Here is a 26,097-nt window from a genome sequence, read left to right on the forward strand (position 1 = left end):
CCGACGTAAGACATACAGAGAACAATGAATACCGTATTGACCATATCATTGAAAAGATAAGAACTATATAATTATTTAGTAAAAACATATTAAAAAATAGTTTCTGCGTAGAAAAGGGTGTTTAGGCTTCTTAGGTTGGGTCCTGCAAAAGCAAATGAAAATATAAGGTCTTTGAGCATTCGATTGTTTTAGTTTAGCTCAAGACAATAGAATAAAATCGAATTTATTTTGTTTTTATCAAAACTAATTCCAAACTAATGACTGGCTTTTGTATGGCGATTCCGAAATCATCACAAAAGAAAAAAAATTATTAAATTAAAATTAAAAAAATGTTATGTTCCAGAACTGCATGCATGTAAATTTTCTACTACGTTAACAGATTTTTCTATAATGATGTCGAAGAAAATTGGCCTGTTTCAGAACTGCAAGAATGTAAAAGTTTCTACCACAATGACCCTGACGGTTTTCCCTTTATGATAACTGAGAAAATTACAAAACTAGAAGATTATTGTAGGTACTGGAATAGAGCAATTATTTTTAACCGGTTTACTTTAGTATCGTCATATAGAAACAGTCCCTAAATCAAGGAATATCGAGTCCAGAGCTCAATACTATAAGTAATACATGAATGCTTGTTTTAGTCGAAAGTCCCAAGTAAAGATATTTTTAATATATATTTTAAAGCAATTAATCCGAAATATTAATTTTGTTTAGCCTCAGATTACACGCACATTTTCATTAGCCGTCAATTAAATTATGCCGCACTTCTCAATAATGCAAATATTGCATTAGTCTGTCTCTTGTACTTTTTTCCCATAGGGGTTTTACCTTGCACTTGTTTGAAAATTTCCAGGAAAAGCTGTTGTTTACTCACTGCAGAATTTTTCATATTTGCCTTCTTGCTATGTTGACTCAGTGAAAGCAAAAAAAATATATATCACAGAATGCGACATATTTATTTAAATTTATATTCATCACACGTACGTACATGTGAAGCACTCTTATCTATTGTTTGTTTTTACAAACTATACAGCATTTTGCGGTACAGATAATATTTACTTTTAGTCAAACAAATGTAACATGTGAGTAATTTACTAACTACAGGGTGAGATAAAAAAACTGTCAAACACCATTATTTTTACATTTTGTTTTTGAATTTTTATTAAATGAAATCGAAAAATGTCGGAAATAGCATCAAATTTTAGAATAAGTTTAGATGGTCACCTTTGGCACGAATTATGGCCTTCAAAAGGCCAATGAAACCTTCACACGCTGCCGAATGCTGTCCTGCGGCATTTTGGCCCGTTCCCGGCAAAGCGCTGGCTTGAGGTGAACGACCCTTTGGTATTTTTTAGTGCCAAGCTTGCTTTCCAAAACAATACAGACACAATAGTCCAACGGATTGGTATCCGGAGATTTTGGTGGCCATTGTGCGCTGGAAATGAAGCGAGGAATCTCATTTTGTAACCATTCTTGGGTGGCGCGTGCTGAGTCTTGCTGGAATGTCCAAGGTCTGCGGCCAAAATGTTTGCGTGCCAAAGGCTTAAATACACCCTCCAGAACATTTTCGCTATAATATTCGGCATTTATTCTGATGCCACGGTCGATTAATACGAGCGGAGAACGACCATCGGCTGTTATGGCAACCCACACCATCACCATGGCCGGCGCTTGAGTTCTGGTGGCCAACCGAAGGTGCACTTTTTCAGCTAACCTCTTTGGCAAGTAAACACGATCATTTTGTTTGTTTACAAACTGCTGGACAACGAATGTTTTTTCATCGGAGAAAACCAAATTCGGCAGTTCACAACTTTCGGCCAAGCGAAACAACTCCATAGCTCTTTTGAGTCTATTTTCTTTCTGTTGAGGTGTAAGTTCTTTCGTCCAATACCTTGACGTCGGGCTACGGCGCCAGTATCACGGTAACGAGCGATGGTACGAGACACAAAAGATTTGTTCATATTTAAATGCTGGTGTGCTCTAGCGATAGCCACTTGTGGTTTTCCAGCCAAATATAAAGAAATCACACTATCACGCTTGAATTCCTTCACGAATAACTTTTTTTCTGCAAAATTCTCACCAAAATGCTTTTGTTCGCTGGTAAACAATATAATGAGCTGTCACTGGAATCATTTTAACAGCTGCCGGACGAGTGGCTTAGAAATTACAACAATCTGAAGCATCTAGATTAATCTAATCTAATTAATGTAATTTGTCTGACCAAGGCCCTCAATGGTTTGGGACAAACATTCCAAACAGCTTGTACATTTTTTACCAGAAGGAATGGACGGATATTGCCAATTTTCGACCTCGATCTAAGTTTCACAATAATATTACGATGCACCAAGTTTGGTTCAAATCGGATACTTCCTTCGAGAGTTATAGTGCGCACCTTTAAATTCAGGTCAAACGGTTTGTAGGGTCTAAAGTTGTCGTTAACGCCTAAATACAACCCCCATTTACTGCTTGTCTTTTGCCTATCATTACTGCAATGAACAAACCAAACAACCTCTAAAGAATATTAACGGTTACATTGGCGTCATGTTGACCTTCATTTACAGTTATTCTTCGTTTTCGTTTTTTTCCTTTCCACCATAAAAAAAACAATTCTAAATTCATCACATTAGTTATCTGCATATAATGTAAACATGTACACTACTATATCATCATGTATATGTGTCTCACAATCATCTTCATTTATTGCTCAAATATTTAGAGTGGGTGTGAATGTTTTGTTTACGGCGACACTGTTTCCTCTTCTCGTGGCAAAGAAGAGTACACTTGAGATAATTAGCCAGTAGTTTTGTTTGATTTATGACACTTGTGTCACATATTTTCTTTAACTGATTTTATAAATGTCACAAACCGGGATTTACCGTCAACGTGAATATTTACTTTTGGGCTTTATATGACTTGAAAATATAAAAATTGCCTGGAAAATTTAAAGTTTTAAATAAATAATTTATGACATTTCCTGAATTTAGGAATAAGATTTGATTTAAAAAAGACAGCTTAATATGGCCCTAATGAACTTGCTAGTGTTGTGAAGATGTTGATTATTTGGGGATCTAGAAACCTGTCTCTATTTCGCATTCATAGTGTCAATAGATTTATTTAAAAAATGGGACTTGCTTTTACTCCTTAATATATAATTTTTAGGATTTTTTTAATTGTTTAATATCGCTTCACTTCTTTTCCAGTACGTTGTATCGGCTCCCAATCAAGGTGAAGTCCTGGAGGGTATGTTTATACCATGGTGTACGGATTGCAACTCACAAGTTTTGCTGCAGGCAGTAGGCGTAGTGGGTGCTGTTATTATGCCACATAATCTTTACTTGCATTCCGCTTTGGTTAAGGTATGAACGACAAATATAAATGCCACGAAATTATGGTGGCTTTAATGCCATACCCAACGATTATTTTAAAAAAAATAAATATTCTAATTTTATATTTCATTGCTCTTTACAGTCTCGTGATGTTGATCGTCGCCAGCCAACCAAAGTGCGTGAAGCCAATTTTTATTTTTTCATTGAAGCCTCTGTGGCTCTATTCGTTTCCTTTATTATCAATTTGTTTGTTGTGGCCGTATTTGCCCATGGTATGTTTGGTAAAACCAACGCTGATGTGGTAAGTACAAACGACATGATTTGCAGGAATTGTTTAATTAAATGTCTCTGTTTTTTTCTATGCAATTTTCCAACAGTTACAAGTCTGCGAAAACCAACCCATGTATGAGGATGCCGTCCATTCATTTGGCAATAACACCGAAATCATTGATGCTGATTTGTATAAAGGTGGTCTGTTTTTGGGCTGTACATTTGGTGCTGCAGCCATGTACATATGGGGTGTTGGTATTTTGGCAGCCGGTCAAAGTTCCACAATGACTGGCACCTACGCTGGCCAGTTTTCAATGGAAGGTTTCCTCAATCTCCAATGGCCCAGATGGCGTCGTGTTCTATTCACCCGTCTCATTGCCATCATACCCACCTTCTTTTTGGCATTCTTCAGTCGCATGGAAGATCTAACTAATATGAATGATATTTTGAATGCTGTCATGTCATTGCAATTGCCATTTGCTGCCATACCAACCATTGCATTTACATCGTGTTCAGCAATTATGGGTGAATTTGTTAATGGAGTGTAAGTGTTGTTGGGGGAAACAGTTTGCGAAATTAAAATTTATAGTTAATGTTTTTTTTTTTAAATATTTGAAAACGTGAGGGGATTTTTTCAACAATTAACTAGAAAATTTAATTATTATCGATGCATTCATTAATAATATATTATTTTTTTCTTTACAGAGGCAATAAAATTATCTCGATTTTATTAACTGTAGTTGTTATAGCTGTTAATTTATATTTTGTTATAAATCAAGTTGAAGCTTTAAGTATTGAAGGAGGCGTTTTAGCTGTAGTGTGTAAGTATTAATGAAATAATTGAATACGTAGCCCTTGCTTGATATACTATATAATGTACCAAGTGATCTATATTTTATTTCGAAAACTTTTTTCAAAAAATTAATTTTGTTCTCTTTCATTACAGGTATATTTGCCATTTTATATTTATTATTTAATTTATACCTTGTGATACATATGATAGCGTGTATGGGCAATAAATGCTTTATGAATAATCGGGTAAGTTTATTTCGACAAAAATATCATTTATATTCCTTAACTTAATAACTGACGGAAGTACAAAAATAAGACTTTTCATAAAAGAAAACGTATTGTAAAGTCCCCTGATAATTCTCTCGAAAAAAATCCTTTTTTGTATGACATTTATGCCGGATTAATTCTTCAACGAAATTGTTTGATTAACTTAAATAATTTCTTCTTTTTAATTTTTTACTGTTTCTAAGCAAAATAAATGAAATGTTATAAGGGTTCTTTTTATCAGTACCCTCCTTCTTAACACATCAAGGGGGTTTCCTCCTACTCCTACATATTAGTCAGAAATCAGCTACTTTAAATCCATTTGACAAGTTCAGTCTCGAAATGTTGATTAAACTAACGTGCTAATTGATATCAATATGTGCACAACCTTCATATTTCTGGTATTACACATTTGCACATTTGCCGGCCAGCAATCACGTAGACAGATAACAAATTCTTTATAATTTAACTTTATCTTCTCGTTTCGGTTGTATATCACAACATTACAAAGTATTTAGATTGAAGATTTGAAATTTGTCATTTAAATTGACAGGTGTATATAAAAAAATTATTCGAAAAGAAAAACTTCAACGAATGAATACTTAAATTGTTATCAGAATTCAAGTGAGGAATATTTATTGCAGAAATCTATGATTTAATGCTTGGGCTGGCTACTTTGTTTTAAAGCTTTGCGATACGGAATATCTGGCGCTTATTTAACCTTTCAAGGTAAAATAATCAAAGAAAGGAAATGAAAAGACATTTTTTTTCCAGAGTCTAATACATAAAGTAGTCATGTATAGAAGTTAGGAACCGTCCATTGGGTAGGTAACTGCATTAATTGACAATCAAATAAATAAAAATAAAATTTCCGGCGAAGAAGTTTGCCCCACTCCTTTGCACTTGATAAACAGGATGAGATAAAAAAACTGCATCTAGGTCAAACGCCATAATTTTTACATCTTTTTAAATTTTATTGAATGAAAGCAATAAATGTCGGAAATAGCATCAAATTTTAGAATAAGTTTAGATTTGTTCGAATTGGTCACGTTTGCACGAATTATTGCCTTCAAACGGCCAATGAAACCGTCACACGCTGCCCGAATGTTGCTCTGCGGTATTTTGTCCTATTCTCGGCGTAGCGCTTGCTTGAGGTGATCGACATTTTGGTATTTTTTAGTGCCAACCTTGCTTTCCAAAATACTCCGGACACAATTATCCAACGGATTGGTATACGGAGATTTCGGTGACCATTGTGCGCGGGAAATGAAGCGAGGAACCTCATTTTGTTACCATTCTTCGCGATAAATTTCGGCATTTAATCGATTAATACGAGTGGACAGCAAACATCGGCTGTTATGGCGGCCCACACCATGGCCGGCGCTTGATTTCTGGTGGCCGAAGTTGCACATCTTCAGCTGACCTCTTTGGCAAGTATACACGATAATTTTGTTTGTTTACCTACCGGAGAAAACCAAATTCGACAGTTCACCACTTTCGGCCAAGCGAAGCAACTCTTTCGTTCTTTTGAGTCTATTTTCTTTCCGTTCTTGCACTTTTGGAATTTCAATGGCTTTACCCCGAGTTCATTTTTCAATATTTGCCGAATGGAATATTGCGATATGTTCAGCTCACGAGCCATTTTTTCGGCCACTGCAATGCGGGTTTCGATCAAGTCGCTTCTTTACTTTTCGAACCATTTCTGCTGATGTTGCTGTTTTCTTCTGTCCACTTCCTTGACGTCGGGCTACCAGAACCACGGTAACGAGCGATGGTACGAGACACAAAAGATTTATTCACATTTAAATGTTGGAGTGCTCTAACGATAGCCACTTGTGGTTTTCCAGCCAAATATAAAGAAATTACCCTTGAACTCCATCACGAATAACTTTTTTTGGAAAATTCTCACCAAAATACTTTTGTACGCTTGTAAACAATATAATGAGCTGTCACTGGAGTAATTTTAACAGCTTTCGCACAGTTGGCTTAGCTTTCGCGCGCGTGGCTTCATCTCACCCTGTACTTATTTATACGGCAATGTATTTCTTCAAACCTTTGAAAGGCCATAATATAAGCTCTCAATAAAGTCGAGGTCGGTGACGTTTTTATCGATATGCTTGTATTATATTACGGCGAACATCGACACCATGAAGGGCAACTGAGAAAGTGTTTTAATTTTACAGGGAATTTTTCTTTTGAACTTGACTGGCCTTAATTTATTCAGCTTTGTAACATCTTTTTAAAAAAGCGTTTATTAATTTATTTTTCCCTTAATTACAGTGGGTCCAAAAGTGGGTACTTCCAAGTCAGAATAGTTTCTCAATAAAGAATGCCAATTCCACATATGCAAGGTAAGTTTCAAATGCACCAAACACCAAAACAACTTCTATTAAAAAAAACTATGCACACAAAACAAATCTGGCTGAGCATGATGCACCCCTGTTGAATCTCTAACAATGCACAACTTTTTTATTTTTATTTAAATTCCTTGCACCATTGTTCAACTATCCTCAAGAATCTCAACTATCTTAAAATCAAATATTTACTCCCTTCAAACTATCTTCTTCTTCCGTTTTGGTATGTCTTTTCTATCAGATGCTTTCTCTGAATGTATCCTAATCAACCTCTTTTTAATATTTACTAATTTTAATTTAACTTTCGGGAAAATTTCCTACCCCGAATTTTCCTTCGTCCTTATTTCTTCTAACAGTGGTGTTTCAATAGAAATTGTAAATGCAAATATACCTAACAGTCTACCACCTCCCATTATCACCGTATCGGAAAAAATCCAATAATCCCAATAATAACAAAAACATAAAACTCCAACGCTTATTTAGCCCTAGAAAACAACACTAAATAACCACCCAAATGTAATAGACAATAAACCAAATACACATAATTAATAAAAAAAAATGTTGTAAATAACAAACAATTGTTAATTATTATATTTTATGTTATGTTTCATTTGTTTTTAATTTTGTTAATATTTAATAAAATATGCTAATATTTATATACAACATACATATGTAAGAATATAAAAAGATATACAAAAAAGTACTGTAGCATTGTAAATAACCTCTAGGTAATATCATATTGTGATAATTTATATATTTATAACCGCTTTGTATAAATGTGCTTTATGTATATGGAATTAAGTACAAAATATTATAATCGTAATTTTAATTAACCATCTGTATCATCATTTGAGTTGTGTTTTTTATTAATATCTTTTATTTTTGTAATGGGTTTCATATGTTTTGGAAAAAATAAATAAGTCTCAATTTCCTTAGTACAAAAATGGGTTACGGATATCAAAGTTTTAACACACAATTCACAAAAGTTGGGAAATGTTGATAAGACAGAGTCATACTTATTTTAGCCATTTGGTAAAATAATAATGATCTGCTAGAGTGACATTTGAATTCGACTGTTTTTGCGCTTTATTCTTCTACCTAAAATAATGAATAAGGATAATAAAATAAGAATTTACGGAGCGCATCTGTCCTTAAGGGTCCTTATATAAATGTATTATATTTTATTTAACAAAACTGGCGTCTACAAAGAGAATAACTAAAATTAAAAAGTTAGCAGTTCCAGAAGTTAGTTCTGAATAGTTCTGTGCGTTTAGAAAACCTCTGAATATAACCAATTAGTTCAGTATGAGCCTATTGAGAAATTTACTTTTTTGGTTGTTAGATTGTTCAGCTTTTTATGAAAGAATAGAAAATTTTTGAATGTATAAAAAGGTTGAAAAAAAGACTAAAAAGATTATTATCTAACGGCATCTTATAGATGCATTCTCCTGTATTCTTGTACCATAGTTGGTAGAGAAGGTTTTTTTTTTAAATTGCCTCAAGCTTTTTTACAATTTTCTTATTTTTAAAGTTTTTTGCACTTCCATTTTTTTCCAAATGGCTATTTGGCGGAATACCGTGGAGTTTTTTAGATTTTTAGTTTTTAGATTATTCAAGCTTTAGCAGAGACTTAAAGCTTTTTCCAATTTCAAAAAGTCTCCGTCGGAAAAATTAGAAAAGAGCAGCAGCTTTCCTGCTCTGGATGGCAACTTGTTGGAAAGGATATTTCCTTTTAGATTCCTTCACCTATTTGTGACCTAAAATGATATATAGAATATTAATTTCATTGGTCAACCAGCAAATCATGGCCTTTCTTTGCTTCTTTACAATCTTTTTGTCTCTGGTCCTTTTGGGGACTTTTGTGTGTCAGCAAGAGCTGCAGCCACCATAAGATGGTTTTGTTGACTACCACGGGTTAGGTACTGCAACGAAAGTATATGAACTTCAATGGGTGTTATGAATAGGCAAACCGTCGTAGTTCTCAGAACAGCATTCTGACAGGTCTGGATGTTCTACGATACTCAGGGCAGTGGGTTCTACGATACCGAATAGATAAGAAACAAGAACATCCCAGTTTCGGTCAGCGGCTGTATCGGTTGTGAACCTTTTTGAGAAATGTTTTTTTCTATCAGAGTAGCCTTGTAAATACTTTCTTAAAAATTGACGCTGGGTAATCTGCAAGCTCCTTAAGGAAAATTTTTATATTTTCTCTGTTCACAAATAGTTTCTACTATATAATTCTGACTTGGGGTTTAAGTTTTATTGACAAGAGCTACAATTTCAGTGTTATTCCACAGAATATTGGAAGCATTCTACTGACTTATTCCAAGGAGCACACCCTTCGTGAAAGGTCGAATAATAATCTGCTATGACTATGTAAAGAAGAGCCCCCTAAACATTTTTATGTATTTACATTTTTTCCATCTGAATTAGTAGTCTCATGTGAAAGGTAGCTGTGAAATGGTTGTCAATTTCCATTTCCATTGTCGAAGCTTAGTTGTTAGTTGTTATTTTTCCCGAGAAATATTACTCAAAGCCACCGTGGTTGGTCACAACAGAGACCTCCTTTGACATGACGAAAATTTCAATGGATCGTTTTCCATTCGATACTGCAGACCCATAGAGTCGGCCACATTTTTTTTTACACAAAATAAGAAGAACAGAATCCTGGATAATTGATTACATATGATAGGTTATGGTTAAAGGATGTGAAGTTACAATTGAAGTTCCTTCCTTTTCCTTCGTGAAAAGGAAGAGGAAGAAGTAATAAAACTTGAGAAAAATGAACCGAGATAGATCTTCGTAGAGAATTAGAAAGGATGGATAGATGTCGAAGGGATCCGTGTCTGAATGCCCACTGAGTTTATGAGTCGAATGTTCCTCCTTAGCTTGTAGTATTTGCTTTAACGGAGCAAGGCAGTGGCATAAAAGGTGTTAAATCGTTTTATTCTCTTCCTCATGCTCACACAGCTTGCAATATTCGACGTTAGAGTTAGAGTCTGTTGTTATTCGTAACATTGATTTATTCATGAGTAGTAGAGGCGAGGTTCCACGCTAGGAGATGTCTAGCCATATTTGTTTTGATACCTTGCACCGCGTTTCGTTGTCTTTTAGTCTCTCCATGCATCACTGTCTTTTGAATAATTAATATCGGAATCTGCCCCATTCGATAAACCCTATTCATTGTTTTTTTTTTTTTATTTTTTTAATTTGGAACATGGGTCTAGGATCGATCAGGAAGATTTATATAACTTTGGATCTTGACATAATATAAAAAATCTGTGGTTATGAAGTAATACTCTCTTGGGCATCCTCTTTGTATGTGACCATTCAGTAAAGTTTTTTTCAATTTGATATGCATGTTGCAAATAAGTCGGTGAAACACATGAAGTTTATGCATGAGAATTATTGAAAATCTGTCTTACTGGAAAAGTCAAGTGGGCACTGGAGAAACATATGAAGGCAGATACTTGTAAATAGACTTTATGTTTTAAATATTTTGATTTCTAAGTATTTCTTCCGTGTTTTTTATTTATGTACATTATTTGGCTGTGTTTTGAAATAATTGTGCAATGGTTTTGGTTGTTTTGTTTAAAATTTGTATTTTGTGTGTGTGTAATAATATTTATATAAAAAATTTGAATTAATTAAAAACATATTTCTCTGTTTTCCGTTTCATGTCATCTATAATTTTTTTAATTTAATTTCTGTACTGCTGTTTTTCTGTTCTGTATCTGTTGGTATTTTGGTGTGTGTGTGTGCTTTCCCAACCCAATTGATTGGTGTTATAATTTGGCCAAACAAACTACTGCTAAATTAAAATTCAAAATTGCACTAATCACAATGGAATTGAAAAAAAAAAACATTTTGGAAAATGGACAAACCAATCTCTCAACACCTGGTATTTTTTGGCAAACACAATTCTTGGAAATTAAATAATTACGAAATTGATAAACTCACAATGCCAAAATTTCCCCCACCCCACCAAAAAATATTTGTTTTGATTAACAACAAAATAAAAAAATATAAATTGTTATTTGTGTTTTTGTGGCATTTTGGTTGGAAACTTAATAACAACAAAAAGTATATCCTACAATTTGCAAAGTTTCCAAAAGTGCTAGTCGAACGTCCCGATATCATTCTACTTTAATCTAACCAACAATATTTTATGGTCAAAACAAAAACAAAAACTGTAGCCAGATGATGAAATAATAAAAACACAAGTGTCTCTAATCAATGTATGTTGTTGTTGGAAACAAATTAAACCCTTTTGAAAGCAAAAAAGAGAACTTATGTGGATTTAAATTGATTTTTCTATATTTTCAATATCGTCGTTATATCGAAAAAAAAAAAACATCATTTATTGCTAATAAATCATCTGGACTTGATGCTGCCACGTGCCATTGAAAAACAAATGGATCGTAATGACAATGATGATGGAAAACCCAACTAATTTCAAATTTTAATTGAAATCAATTATAACAACAAAAAAAAAAAAACACATATAATTGGGGCTTTTTCTAAAACGTGAAATGAAATCATTCGAAATGGAAATCTAACATTGAAACATAATTTTTTTGTCTGGGACTTAACAACGGAATCAATCATCATGGATGCTAAATTGCTAAATTTGTTAATAACAATAATGGCTTTATCGACCACTCATCATACATGGCAATAAAATACTCATAAACCTCATCAATGCAACATATACCAAACCCAACAAATTCCATGGATCCTGACATAAAATAATGCCTTTATCTGGTGTGTCTGTACAGTGAATTGTCGTTACATGACAGCGGCATACCGGTATTCTCGTTATCATATCGAAATTATTAAAAAAAATATTTTTTATTTATTATTCTTTTTTCTTCTTGTGATTATTTATTTAATAATTTATTACAAAAAAAAACACAAATTTATATTTTCTCTGTATAAAAAACGTTGTTTTACTCGCACCTACATACTTAGAGAATTTCCTTTTCTGTTTTACAAAAAAAAATCACTCTCTTTGCTTCCGTTCCTTGTCCTTTCACATATTATAAATATACATAAACTTACATACATAGTTGTAATATTGGGGTACTTAATTATTATTTTTTTTAGTTGTAACTTTATTTAAAATCTAATTATTATTACATTTTGTTAATAAATAGTTGAATATTTGGTTTAATGTGGTTTTAATTCACCCATCCACCCCATCCCGGCCATTAAATGAGATTTGATTTATTTTTTTGAGTGGAATTTTAGTATCTCTCAGAGCAGAAATTTTGCATTCTGTCTATAAATCTTCATAGCTATTAGATAGAGTAGGTAATATACTTAGGACAATCAAAACTTGTGATATCGAAATTATTTATACTTAGCTGCAAATAAGTGTGTATGTGTACATTTGTATCTGGCTTAGAAGATTTACGACAGATTGAGACAAGTTAAAGAAGTATCGCCATTCCGATTTGAATTTTATTTTATATATAGTCTCTACGTGCTTAATAAAATATAAACCAAAACCAATTCCCCACATGTGAATCCCCTTCTAGTTTCATATGTTATAATTGATGCAGTCTTTATATAATGACATTCGGCCCAATCATGAATAAGAATTCCGTGCGGAATTTTTCTCCACGAAAGCTCAACATTCGATCCGAACTGGGATAATTGTGTGTCAATAATTCCCACATGTGAATCCCCATCTGTTTCATTTGTAGTCCTTACATTTGATGTAGTCTTTATATAATGACATTCAACCCAACCATGAATAAGAGTTCCATGCGGAATTTTTCTCCACGAAAGCTCAACATTCGATTCGTATTGGTATAATCCTTATATTTGATACAGTATTTATAAAATGACATTCAACCCAACCATGAATTAGAGTTCCGTGCGGAATTTTTTTTCACGAGAGCTCAGCATAGTTTGCAAAAGGTATGAAAGAAACCCCCTTCGCATTGACATCTTCACTAATTTTTTTTCCTGATGGGAGGAATAGTCTCTCGAGGAAAATGCTTTCCGTGAATGTTGTACTGGAAAAATATATGGTCCGGTGTAAGCTCTATCAATATAGAAGTACCTTTTACTGTTGTACTCCAAGAGTTTTGCAACAAGTTTTTTCTCCACTCCTTTGTTTTTTGTGGGTAATTGTGAAAAGTAGAATTGGGAGTCAAAATGTTCGAAAAAGAGTGAAATCGAGAGGAAAAATAACAGTACTTTTTGGATAGGCGACAATGCAGCTCGTTTTTGAGTGCATTTTACTTCCACTCGATACGAGAAAAATTTAATTGACAGAGCTTAATGGAGTACACTCGAATTCTGGCAAATTTCAATGTCAACTCGATTTCAACCAGCATCTTGGAACTCTGATGCGAACACATTCGGTACCCGACTCTAAAGTAGAAAGTTTCCTTCTGTCCGCAAATAACATCCAAATGTTGGGCATTTCTGTTATACCCACAAATTGGAAATGGAATTTGTCATTCCATTTGCACTTCCTGGAGTTTTGAGTCTGATACTAACCTAACCTACGATCGGCATAGAATTCTAATTCGATTTAGCAATGTCCGCCTTATCTGTCAGTTGAAATCAAGATGGATACCACATTATTTCATTCAGAGCTTTTTAATTAGATTTGAAATTGGGACCTATTGACACACTTTTCGGTACAGGCGCCATATAACAGTCCGATTCCGAAATTGTGGAGTTTTTATCAGAAGGAACTGTGATTTGATATTCCTGATTCCCTTTCAGTATGTTGAATCTTATTCTGCCAAAAAAAATAATATGGGTTCACTATTTGAAGCTGTCGCATCTTTGAATTCGAATGATTTTGAAGTTCTTATGATCATTTTCCAGACAAATAATTGTTTATTTGGCATGTAAGCTTCTCAGAGGATATAAATCTTTTATTATAGGAAATTTTCAATATGGGTCTACTATTAGGTATAGGTACCATAATGCTGCACTTCTTCATATTCGGTATTTCAAGAGTTTCAGGTTAATTTCTTCAACATAATTGCCTGTAATTTGGGTTCTTAGTATGTAGGATATCTTTCAGCAATGAAGTATTCACAATGGATTCACTAAATAGCATTGCCCCCATATAACGGATCCCCCAGATTTGGAGTTTTTCAAAGCTTTTAGACTAATTTTCCAACAAAATTAATTTTAATTTGACATTTTCCAGTTTCCATGATTATATTAACCGCCGCTGCAGAAAAGGTTAAGCGTAGGTCCCTTTTATGATAAAGCCCTCCTATAGCGAAAGTTTCAGTTCCACTTTTCAAAAGAATTGGCCGTATAATAGGTTATGAAATAAGTGGAATGTAGATCTAGTATTCGGAATCGCCCCATGAAATCCTATAAATTATTGGTCAGGTCCTGCTCACATTCTTTTGAGTGAATGTCTATAATTTGGCGATATCTGAGGATAAGATATTCTGATAATTTTAGACAAGTTTTTAACGGGGAGCATAGCTGATTGCTAACGGACACGTCCATAGGTAGAGAATAGTGGAGCGCCCAATAGATATATTAGAATAGTGGAGCAGTCGCGGACAGTCAGCAGATCTGGTGGGAGAGTCTCGATATAACTGGTTGTCCTCCATGAACTTCAGCCACACAGATGACGACTATCGCTCCAAGCAAGTCAAACTGAGTCTATTAGTATTTGAAGAGGACAGTTAAGACAACTAATTTGGGAAGATCTCAAATCCACCAGTTCCTTATTAGGCAGTAGCCGATAAAGCGAAACTACCGAGGCAGAGTGCTGTTAAGCGTAAGCTTCAACTTGTAACCGAGCTGGTTTTCTTAATTTGATTTTTGTAAGACTTATGTGTGGAACATATACTTGCAAAAATGCTGGGTAAAATGTAAAAATAGCAAATTTTTATTCATTCGACGACCTTAAAAAATTTCCGTGAGTTGCAAAAATCTTTAAGGCTTTTTTTTTTTTTTTTGAAACTTGAGTTAACCGAAACTGACTGGATGTAATAAAATTAATCATATTTGGCTTTGATTTTGAATGCTAACGTCATTTTGGATCAGTATGAAATTCAGGTTCGCCAATGAGTTGACTGTTTTTATAGGTTTTTGGCACATGGTCATTTTAAGGCTCAGCTTATGCCGCGGATTTAAAATTTACACTTTTATTTACACTTTTACATTGGAAAATTATGAAAAATTAAAAAAAAATTGATAAACAATAGACATAGGATTTGGGTTATAATTATTCATAGAGTGATTCTCACATATGTATATATTCATGTAACTTTGTCCAAAAATATGTTCACACACATTTTCTGTTTTTTGTCTTCTTTTGCTTCAATTTATGTCTTTCCAATCTCTTAACTTTTTTCCCCCAAAAGATAAACGTAGTTCCATTTGTTATGCTTTTACAAATTTTTGAATTTTCATTTAAATGTATTTTTTTAATTTTTGAGTTATTTGTTTTTATCCAAAAAGTTGATATGTAATTGTTTTTGTTCCTTTTTTATAGCCCTGCTTATGAATTATTTGATTAAAGTTTGTAAACAATTGCTGAATGAAATAAAAATAAATATACTATTTTTTTAGTTGTATTGTAGTGTTGTCTTTCATTTTCTTTTGTAGTTTGAATTGTAAGTTTGCAAAAACATTTGTCTATAGATTAGTAGTTTTTATTTGATTTGTAGTCCTGTATAATGTCTTGTATAATTTGGTAAATATGTATATATTTTATTGTTAAAAATAGCGTAAGTATGATCGTTAAGGTAATGCTTTTATATTTGAACAACATTGTTGAACGGTTTATATCAGTAATGACCAGCAAGAGAGTCGATAGACATTTAAATGAGATTTGGAATTTTGTTATAATAAGAATTTATGCGAAAATTATTCTGATTATTATTTATTGAATAAAAGTAAAAAATATCAGATGAAATTTTTTTAGATGAAATTTTATTGATATTTCAAAATTAGTTAGGCTCTAAACCAGTTTACTTTTAATAATATCAAAACAGACCTACTTTGTTAGGATAGGAAAAATATATATTGGAATGAAAGAAAGTTTAAATCAGATAAATAAGACTCATAACGTTCCCCCTAGAAAGGAAGAAACATCAGGTGTCTAATTTATTGTTTCCTTGAATAAGGGAAAAAAATAAATTCTAAACGAAGCTACTTTTTTACAAAAATTGCACCGATACCCCTATATATGGCTGCATGGGCTTGGCGAAAGAAGAAGACAAAAACAACATCTTTATTTGAATTGAGAGTATGATCCATGTAATTTAATGTTTGAAGATACATATACATAAATGTTGCCCGCGACTGCGCCTCAAATGGTCCATCTACTTAGCCCAATTTTGGCAGACTTTTTCCAACTCTTATACCGGGTTTTCGCGAATAAATGTTTCAATGACGTCTTTCAATGAGTCAAGCCGGCTCGTCTGCATAGACATGAGTTTTAACATAGCCCCACAAAATAGTCTAATCGCACAATCTAGGTGGCCATTTTGTGGGGCTATGTTAAAACTCATGTCTATGCAGACGAGCCGAACGTCAAATAAGATGATTATCGAACTAGGCTTTTAATAAGTCCATTATTAGGCGTACTGCATGGCATGCGGCTCCGGTCTTTAATTTTGGACAAAAAAGATGGATATCATCTCACAGTAGCGCTCATCATTCACAGTTACATTACGATTCGCGGCATGTTTAAACAAGTATGGTCTAATGATGCCATTTTGCCACACAAAACTGTGGCTTTTTCGGAATTCATTCATAGCATTTGCAATGCTTCTGCTTGCTCTTCATTCCAAAATTGACAATGTTGCTTTTTTACGTACCCATTGAGCCAAAAATTAGACTAGCTTAATGTGGAAGAAGCTCGCGATTAAGTTTATTGACGGAGTAGGCATTTTTATACTACAACTCAATGATTTGTAATCGCTGTTCATTTGTAAGACGATTAAAGGTTAAATTATAGACCAAACTGAAGATATTTGACACTGAAGCAAAACACGTGAGTGATGCTGTTTAAGGCAATGTTGCCAAAAAGTTAATAGCTAAAAAATTACCCTTTAGTCATATATAAAAGGTGATTTTTTGATATCGCCAAAAATATGGCTCATTGCACAAGGCCTAATTATGTCTCTTTGGGAATAATCCATTTCAGAGCAATTAGAGTCGATCCACGAATTTTCCCGAAGGAAGTCAGGATATACGCGGGTTGGGGGGTTCTGGTGGACCGTGCAATCTCCGAAATAACTACGTTATGCAAATTCTCGTGTATTTTACATGGAAACGTTAATTTTTCTAGATGACACCCAAAACGGTTCTGAAATGGATTTATGATTACGACATTAGAAAGGAGTATGCTATTTGTTTCTATCTTGGACATTGTAATATTTTTAGTAAACATAGATCGAGTTCTAAGCTTGGGACTAAAGTTCATTAAAATCATATATCTCATGTAAAGCGAAGAGCATTTCTATAAGGCAAAGACCAGGGCGTAGGTGGACGAAGTCGTTCTAGACCACCTAAACCTTTTCAAAAATTTTCTGAATAATCAATAATAATAACTTTTGGAAATGTGAAATCAGTATCCGATTTCCGCATATCCAAATATTTTTCTCAATATTAGATCTAGTCCAAATGATGGGATATACAGATTTTCTCCCTATGGAAAATAGTGGAGCCATTTATGAGATTAAATGGCAAGGGGAACATCCTTATTAGCCCAAAACTTTGATTATAATAATATTTTTTTATCATATTTATTTCAAGTTTGTTAACATTTAAAAGCATAGGCCGATTATTTTTTGAGAATTTCCAAAAATTGTCGTCAACGACCAGTTCTTTTATGTGAATTTTATGAGTAGGAACTTTGAAAAATCTACAATTTTACGATATCGTTATATGGAAGCCATTCCTGGACCTAAATTTAAAGAGGGATTCTATTTATTATGATTTCGAATTATTAAATCGCACTGACTTATAAACCTAATAATTGACTTATACTGTACAATTTTCCAAACGAATTTTCCAAAAAGACCTATGTTGAGCATTTTTTTCAGCATAAGGTTTTACATACTCTAACTGCCTTATAACATCGCATTTATGTGGAAATATCGAAAATCTGCATCCTTATATGGGGGCTACACCCAATCGTCTACACCTTAAATTTTGCTGTTTTCAACAGCTGAGGATTTTGTTTTAGTTAGAATTGATTGTTTATTTTGAATTTTCAAAGAAGATTTGAATTTGAAATTTGGTAAAGCATTGCATTTTTTGACATGTATGACCAAATCAATTGGTTTCACAATCTATTACGAAAAGTCGACTTTGCTACATGTACCATATTCGAATATAATAAAAAGAGGCGTTGAAATTCGACTTAAGTATCCTTATTTAGGGACTTTCACTTTTCACTTATGGCGTAGGTAATGAAGTACAACATAATAATCCATCAAACATTTGGGCGCCACATAAACCGAATTGCCCATTACTACGTTTTGTGAACAAACTACCTTTTCCATTACCAGTAGCATAGAAAAATATTCGATCCCGAATGAGAATCAACTACGCTTACATAAATTTTTACATTTTTTAACAGAAAATCCATGCCTGTTAACCATAAAGAAGCAAATATTTTAGATAGATATAAGATAATGCAGAATTTGCAAGACTACCATCTTATTTTTACTTTTTACTTCTTTAACGTTTCTGAAAAAAGCATTTCCCCCAGAGTGTATTTCAAAAAATTAAATATTCTACTGGCTTTGTCATTGAAAACATATGGAAAAAAAAATAATAACTTTATCATTACCCAATCATGAGTAACGACGACAGCACATGGTGTGCGTTCATTTCACATTAAACCCTTGTAAAATCGACCTATTAGATTTGTATGTAGTTACAACTTTCCTTAAATGGTCAGAAGGCGTTAGACAGTTCTTGTTTCCAGAGATATTACAATTTTGGTCGATTGTCGCCATTAAGTTTAAATAGGGGTAGCAACAAATTTAAACGGCAACCCTGCTTTGATTAGCACAACAAAAAAAGCTTGCCTTATACTAACTCCATTATACTAAATAAAGCTTCTGATGAACTTGGATAAAATTGTAAACAATGACTAACACCACATAAAAAGCTTGAACACAAAAAAATATATATTCTTTACAAACCATATTTTCCCGGTGAAAGCTTCTTCAATGTGCTCAGTCAGTTTACGAACAACACAAAGTTTTCATTTTAACCTAAAATTATACTTTTTAAAATTCAATGCTATAAAACATAATTAAAATTCACCTTCTTTTTGTTGTTCTTACAGAATATCCACCAATCCTGATACCGAGGTTGACATCAACAACGAAGAGGATGCGTAGCCATTACTCGGTGGCACCGCCGAAATGGAAGATTGCAGCAGCAGTAACAGCGATTCAAATGATGAAGATTTTCAAAATTTCCATCAAAACCAATACAGATGTGATGTTGAGGTCCATCCCATTTTCCATTCCAGCCATGGAGATGACAACGACCACTGCAGCGTTCTTAGCTAACATCAACTGAAATTGACACTCAGACAAATATTCCAATCAAAATTCGTAGAAAGACATAGTTTTTGTTTTTTTATTATTTGAAAATATCATTGTTGTATAGAAAGAAGATCTATGTAGATCGGAAATCATGTTAGGAATTTTCATATACACCAAAGTTAAAAAAAAAAAACAAACACAGACATACACACACACAGAAACAGCTCTCATGTAAACATAGAATAAATAAGAGTTAAATGTTAATCCTTAAGCCATTGGAGTCGGAGGTGGTGATGGTGTTGAATAAAGAAAAAATTGTAATTTTTATATATACTTATCAAAAGGTTCGAGTTTTAAAAATTGTACATTTGTTTTGAAAACCGCCCATTGACTTGAGGATTAATTTAATAAATACTTAAGTAGTCTAATTGAAAATTAGGGAAAAAATACAATGAATATAGCAAACGACTCCATGTTATTATTAAAAAAAGTATTTTGAAAATTTTGTTGAAAGTATTTGAAACATTTAGGATTTGAAAAGGATTTTGAAAAATTTGTAAAATGTTTTAAAAATGTTATCAGGAGAAAAAAAATTGAAAAAATTATAAAAAAAAGTATTTTTGAAAATTGTCTTAAAAAGTATTATTTGGCCATAATTTCATTTGAAATTTATATTTAAATTTATGCACATAAATGAAAACATTTTATTTTGTAAAAAATGAGTTTCTTTTGGGATGTAATCTAATGTTCCTGTTATTTGTTAATAATTAACAAAACAGCTGATTCTTTAATCAGCTGATCCTAACCAAATTACATTTCAAAGAAATGGATTTACTGCCACAAGTTACTTATTAAAATTATAATTTTTCAAAATCTTTTGGAGTCTATTGCATTATATTCATTGTTTTTTTTTGTTTCCTCATACCATTTTGTATTATAATTGGATCTATCGAAATGATCTTAAAATAATGCCTACAATTATATATTTTTTGTTATGAAATTATAATTGAAATGTGCAATATTCAATGGATCAATTTTTTAATAGCTAATGTACAAACAAGGCAAATGTTTTTTAAAAGTTTATCATATGTTTTTATTTTTTTCTAAAAAAAATGTTTATTTTTGCTCTCTGTTTATATTATGAGTATGTATACTTTTACAATATTTTTTTTTTCTTTTAACTTTCAATACTCTTCTCATTTTCCGAATATTGTTCTTCAATAAAATGCTGCATTATAATATTTTAAAAAATTGTTTTCTATAAAAAAAAAAACTTTTGATTTATTCCCACCATAAAGTTCTACAAAAACTCCTTATAGGAAATGGGTTTAGACGATAAATCGATAATTTAAATGAAAATTGACACTTGATTTTTATAAACAAGTAGAGGGCGCATGTACGGCCCAATCGAGCTTTTTTACTTTCTGTCATAGGAAAACCAATTAATTCAAATTCGTTGGCTTCAAAATACTTAAGATTTGGAATTTGCTATGAGCGATATTACAATTTAAAAAAGTAACAAGGAAAAAAGCAGCTAAGTTCCCCCACCATTTAGAAGGAACTTGTAAAAATTTAAAAAAAAGCCCGCATGGGGGCTATACGAAGACATGAACGAAATTTTTGAGCATATGCTGTAGAATCCGTTACGAACTTTGAGTACGAAATTTGAAACAATTCGGGTGAATGATGTCGTTAAAATCATCAAAATACCGAATATTCGGAGGTTCCGTTATATGGGGGCTATACGAAAACGTGAATCAACATGGCCCATTTACGAACTTAGCCAAACTTCTGGCAAAGTACACATATAAGCACCATAATTCGGTCTCCACCATTTGAAAAACACTTGCACAATGTAAAAAATTCCTCTTTAATTTTCTATGGGCTATACGACAACGTGGATCTCTACAGGCAATTATCTGCCAGAAAAGGTGATGCCTATTACGATCTCCAAGTTTGTGATAATTCTGTTGAAAAATGTAGCTAAAATCATCAAACTACCGAATATTGGGAGGTACCGTTATTTGGGGCCTTTATGAAGGCGTGGATCTGTGCCGGAAATTTTCTGGCATTGAAGCTAATACCCATCAAAAACTCCAAACAAGAAATTTGGAAAAAAATCCAGTGAAAATTGTGACACAAATCAACAACAACAAATCTATACCAAAATTTGGACCTATATGGACAGTTCTCTGAAAGGATGTTTCTTATACTCTGGGAACACATAATCCCGATTTGAAGTAAATTCGGTTTGTAATTGTGCCTGAAACACCCAAAAACCCGACATCTGTATCTACATTTGACAAATTTTACGAAGATTTCAAAATATCAAACTGCAATTGGAAAATTTGATCAGGACATTTTAAACAGCTAAATTATCTCTTAATAGGAATACGATATCCCAAATAAAAACCGATTTGTGGTTGAAACTTTCCAAATACAGAAATATAAGAATCGAATATTTAATCTATATTGGAAATATTTTGCAGGAAGGGTTAATCTCTTCTCTGAGATCCTGTAATTGCCAAATAAGAACTAAATTGGTCTGAATCTGCATCTGAAACCTGTAAAATATATTAAATGCAGACCGTCACCGGTCTATATAGTGAAGCTACAATGAAAAGTTTTTGCAAAGGGAGGACATACCTAGTAAACATCAAATAAAAACACTTGAAACTTGTAGCAGGAATCTGTAAAATCAGGATAGAACCATTAAATTGTGCCTACATCTAAACTTGAATCCATATAAACATCATAGGATTGCTATAAATGTACCCAGCATAAACAGCCATTACCAAGTAATGGCAGGCGTAACTAAATACAAATTATCCAATTAACCCATTATGTTTTAATTTAACCCATAATTTAATTCTATGGCCAAAAAGAGGCGACACATGAGTGGCAAAAATTGTCTGTGTTTTAAGAATGACAGTTTCCTTTTTACATGTCATAGTATTTTATTATATTTTTCCTTCGTTTGGTGATCCTGAATCACGAACTTTCAACCTTCGGATGCGTACACTCTGTACAAACGTCATTATTTTACTTGGTACGAAAGGTCAGGTATTTGACTTTTGGCTTTTTACAGGACTGACTCGTTACTATGTGACTTTTTTAATGCAAAATGTTTGTAGGTGTCATTCCAATGTAGTGTTGGAAGTGTCGCAAAAGTAATCTCCATATCAGAAAATGTCATAAATTTTACGATTATTTCGTAAAGTATTTATACAAGGTGGCGTAAAAGTAATCCTCCTATCAGAAAATGTTGCAAATTTTACGGTTGGCCTCTAATGTCTTAATTACAGCCAAAAAACATCGGAATGTCTGTCAAGTGCATATGAATGTACTTGATTTGCAAAATTTTCTGAATGTTTTTCGAGAACTTGTTACAATATTTGGACGTGAGAGGGAAATACATCTCTGTAAACTTGCTGAGTAATATCACACCTATTGTAAGAAAGAACTTGTCCCGCAAGAACTTAAAAACTCTCAGAAAAAGATTTGTCATAATTTATCTTTAGAGTCGCTCTCCTTTGCAGAGCTTTCTATTTTTCCAATTTCCAACAATTCTTACGAATTTGTGGTTAACCAGACAAACATAGTAAAGGCTGTGACAAAAAAGTTCCCCTATATTGAAGTTTGTATTCCTCTATTGTAGTTACCTATCGATTAATAAAACATCTGAAAACATTTAATCAAAACTGCTATGCGGTTAACTGAGTCTATAATCTGTTGTAACTTTTAATAATTTCTTATCAATAATAATTTTAAGTATAGATTTTATTTAAGTTTTTAAATTGTAATGGATATTTGAATATATAAAATAAACATGTATTTGTAAATAAACAGGAATCTATAAAAATAATGATTTTATTTTTTACATCTTAAACGAGATTAGCCCAGAGGGGCTCTGCGATGGGAGTCTAACGTCGAATAATAAAAAATATAAAAAAAACAAAAGATATTTAGAAATATTAAGATATAGCAAGTTGTAAAGCATCGCTGACTTGTTTCGAAAGTTATGACAGGTTAAAGTATTGAAAATAGTGGGTAACAGAAGAAATGGTCCGATCTCTACCATCTTTATAACAGATCTTGTGTTGATGAAAATACTGAAATGTACAAAGTCTGTATGGAATTAAATGTTAATTAGGCGTTTTATGAGTTTCATGAACATTCAAAATTTCGACACTTTTGTGGAGGAGGTACCAAAAGGAGTGGACCGATATATTCCATCTTTACACCAGATCTTGGATTAATAAAAAATATTATGATGTGTGTAATTTAAAGACAATCGGACACTTACATAACATTTGATAAAAGTTATAATTATTCAAAATTTTGAACCTTTTTGGGGAAGGTACTTGGTGGAGTGGACCGATATGGTCCATTTTCACACCAGACCTAGCACTGATTTTATTAAATATTAGGATAGGCAAAGTTGGAGTAAAATCGGACTACTCTTTCTCCTTCTCTCTTCTTTTTGGAAATGTTGAACTTTTGTGGGGGAGGTACCAAAAGGAATGGACCGATATTACCTATCTCCGAACTCGATCTAAATTTGATAATAATATTACGATGTAACAAGTTTGGACCACAGCACATACTCCCTTCGAGAGTGCGCACCAGCCAGCCAGACCGCGGACGGATATCGCTAGATTAACTCCAAATGTCCTGAAACGGATTTGGTATAAAGAGACCTAGGGCCTAAAACCGTAATTTCGATGAGGCATGTTTTGGCCGTATCAAATTATATATACCCTCTCTAGCCATATAGCTGAGGGTATAAAAAGATGTCTTAAATAACTCCTAAAGGAAATATTTTTAAGAAATGTTTAAAGGCACTGATGAGAATCCAAAAAAATAGATTTTCTCTGCCAGTTCTCTTTTCTGATTAATTCTAATAAATAAAAACAAGTAACTCTTCAATGATGTCTGAACAACAACTGAGAGTATGTTCAATGATCCAAAGTCATTGTTTTGTATTAAATACAAATTGTATTGAATTTATCTGGTGGCACGTTTCGATCTGGCGGAGTTGTTCTCGTAAACATTCATTTGAAAAAAAATAATATTTCCACGTGCAACAAAACGTAAACAGTTTAAAGCGATTGCAAATGGAAATATAAATCATAATTCAGCAATTAATAATGAATAACTTATATCATCTTATTATCTTTTATAATCATATATCAGGTCTTGAGTTATTCATTGATTAAATATTAAGCTTGGCGGAAATATATATGATCTATTACTCTTTCGTAGTACGACACAATTTCGTTCATTTCAAATAAATCTCCCTAACTCAATCCTAAAACAAAGAGTACAATTAAGAGAGAATTGCAATTCTTTGCAAATGAATTGATTATGAAAAACACGAACTCTATGTAAGAATGTGAGAAGAAAGTTTCGCCTTTTAAAATACATATTACACGGGAACTACAAGGCGCCCATTTAATGTGACTCAAAACCCTTTAGAATAAAAAAAACACAATGCACGTTTTGCAATCTTAACGGAAAACTAAGTGAATGCATTAATTTTCTATCTGAATTGGGTGGTTAAGCATTCCTTCGAAGTTAATAAGATTAATTTACTAATTCTTAATTGCACAGATTCAATCGGCTTTTTACACAACTACAACGGCGTAACAAAGTTACCCAGCTAAGCGAACTATTAGAGTTCAGAATGAGAATGGATCCAAGAGTTTACTAAAAGACAAGCCTACTAAAGGACAGCGAGAGATCAAAATGGTATCTTCTATTGTGGGGAATTGGCTGGAAAAGTGGATGCCAGAGAGAAGATTAAGCCTTAAGGCCGGATTAAGTCCAAGTACCATCATCTTGCTTGATACTGTATTGGGGGATCTTGGGCAGTATTAAAAAAAAAACTGGCAACATCATTAGATGCACTGAAACTAACCTAAAGGTGAAGGCAGCAAAAACTTGTTCTATGTATTCTCAACTTAAGTCCCATGCTAAACAGTCAGTTCAGTCTTGTGCTTATTGGAGACTGCCTTATAAGCATTCAAATCCGTACATGAAGCATCGTTCTTCTGGCTTTATTTATGATTTCCTTGTTACGGCTTCAATAGTAAATGTGATGGGTGTTAGTATCGCATCCAAATCATGCTCCGAAATGCTTGCTCGAATTCGAGTAGAGGGCGAAAATCGCTGGAATTCAGAGAAAAAAACTTTTGGGAGTGAAATTCTCCCGAAATCGAGCTGATTCTACTCTTATCGAGCTTCTTTTTATTTTTTGTCATACCGTTGTAGTATGTGTAGGAATGTGCATTTTACTTAATTAAGGAGACTTTTTAACTTGGGGGCTTCGACAGTGATAATAACGACAATAACTACCCAGAGTTGTATGTGATGTGGGAAGGTTGGGGTGATTCCTAAAGTAAAGTATCTATCTCCTACAGAGACGTTAAGCCAAATTTACTCCTGGAGTAAACGCTTACTCTATTTCGAGCATTTCGAATCCCATTACAGTTTTTAAAACAGAAGTCACCTGGAGTAAACTTTGTATAAAACTCACACTCTTTGGCAATACCCGTTCGGGAGTATTATTCACTCGTG

The 26,097-nt window shown here is 33.1% G+C and overlaps 1 protein-coding gene across 6 annotated transcripts in view; it reads left to right on the forward strand.

The window, feature by feature from the left end:
* Positions 1-20,759, forward strand: part of LOC101889828 (protein Malvolio) — a 33,272-nt gene extending 12,513 nt beyond the window's left edge. For 2 of the 6 annotated variants that reach the window (XM_011296144.3, XM_005188171.4), the window contains exons 6-12: positions 3,201-3,356; positions 3,469-3,627; positions 3,704-4,140; positions 4,302-4,417; positions 4,543-4,634; positions 6,933-7,003; positions 7,363-7,842. In XM_011296144.3, the coding sequence (XP_011294446.1) occupies positions 3,201-3,356; positions 3,469-3,627; positions 3,704-4,140; positions 4,302-4,417; positions 4,543-4,634; positions 6,933-7,003; positions 7,363-7,447 (1,116 nt within the window). In that variant the 3' untranslated portion in view covers positions 7,448-7,842. Of the gene's footprint in view, positions 1-3,200; positions 3,357-3,468; positions 3,628-3,703; positions 4,141-4,301; positions 4,418-4,542; positions 4,635-6,932; positions 7,004-7,362; positions 7,843-11,090; positions 11,422-11,784; positions 12,175-15,497; positions 15,585-19,313 lie in introns of those variants that run through there. The other 4 variants (XM_059118116.1, XM_059118118.1, XM_059118115.1 and 1 more) reach the window with 4 other exon arrangements.
* The last annotated feature ends 5,338 nt before the right edge of the window (positions 20,760-26,097 follow it).

The sequence above is a fragment of the Musca domestica genome, unplaced genomic scaffold (assembly GCF_030504385.1).
Source record: "Musca domestica strain aabys unplaced genomic scaffold, Musca_domestica.polishedcontigs.V.1.1 12, whole genome shotgun sequence".
Classification (NCBI taxonomy): Eukaryota; Metazoa; Arthropoda; class Insecta; order Diptera; family Muscidae; genus Musca; species Musca domestica.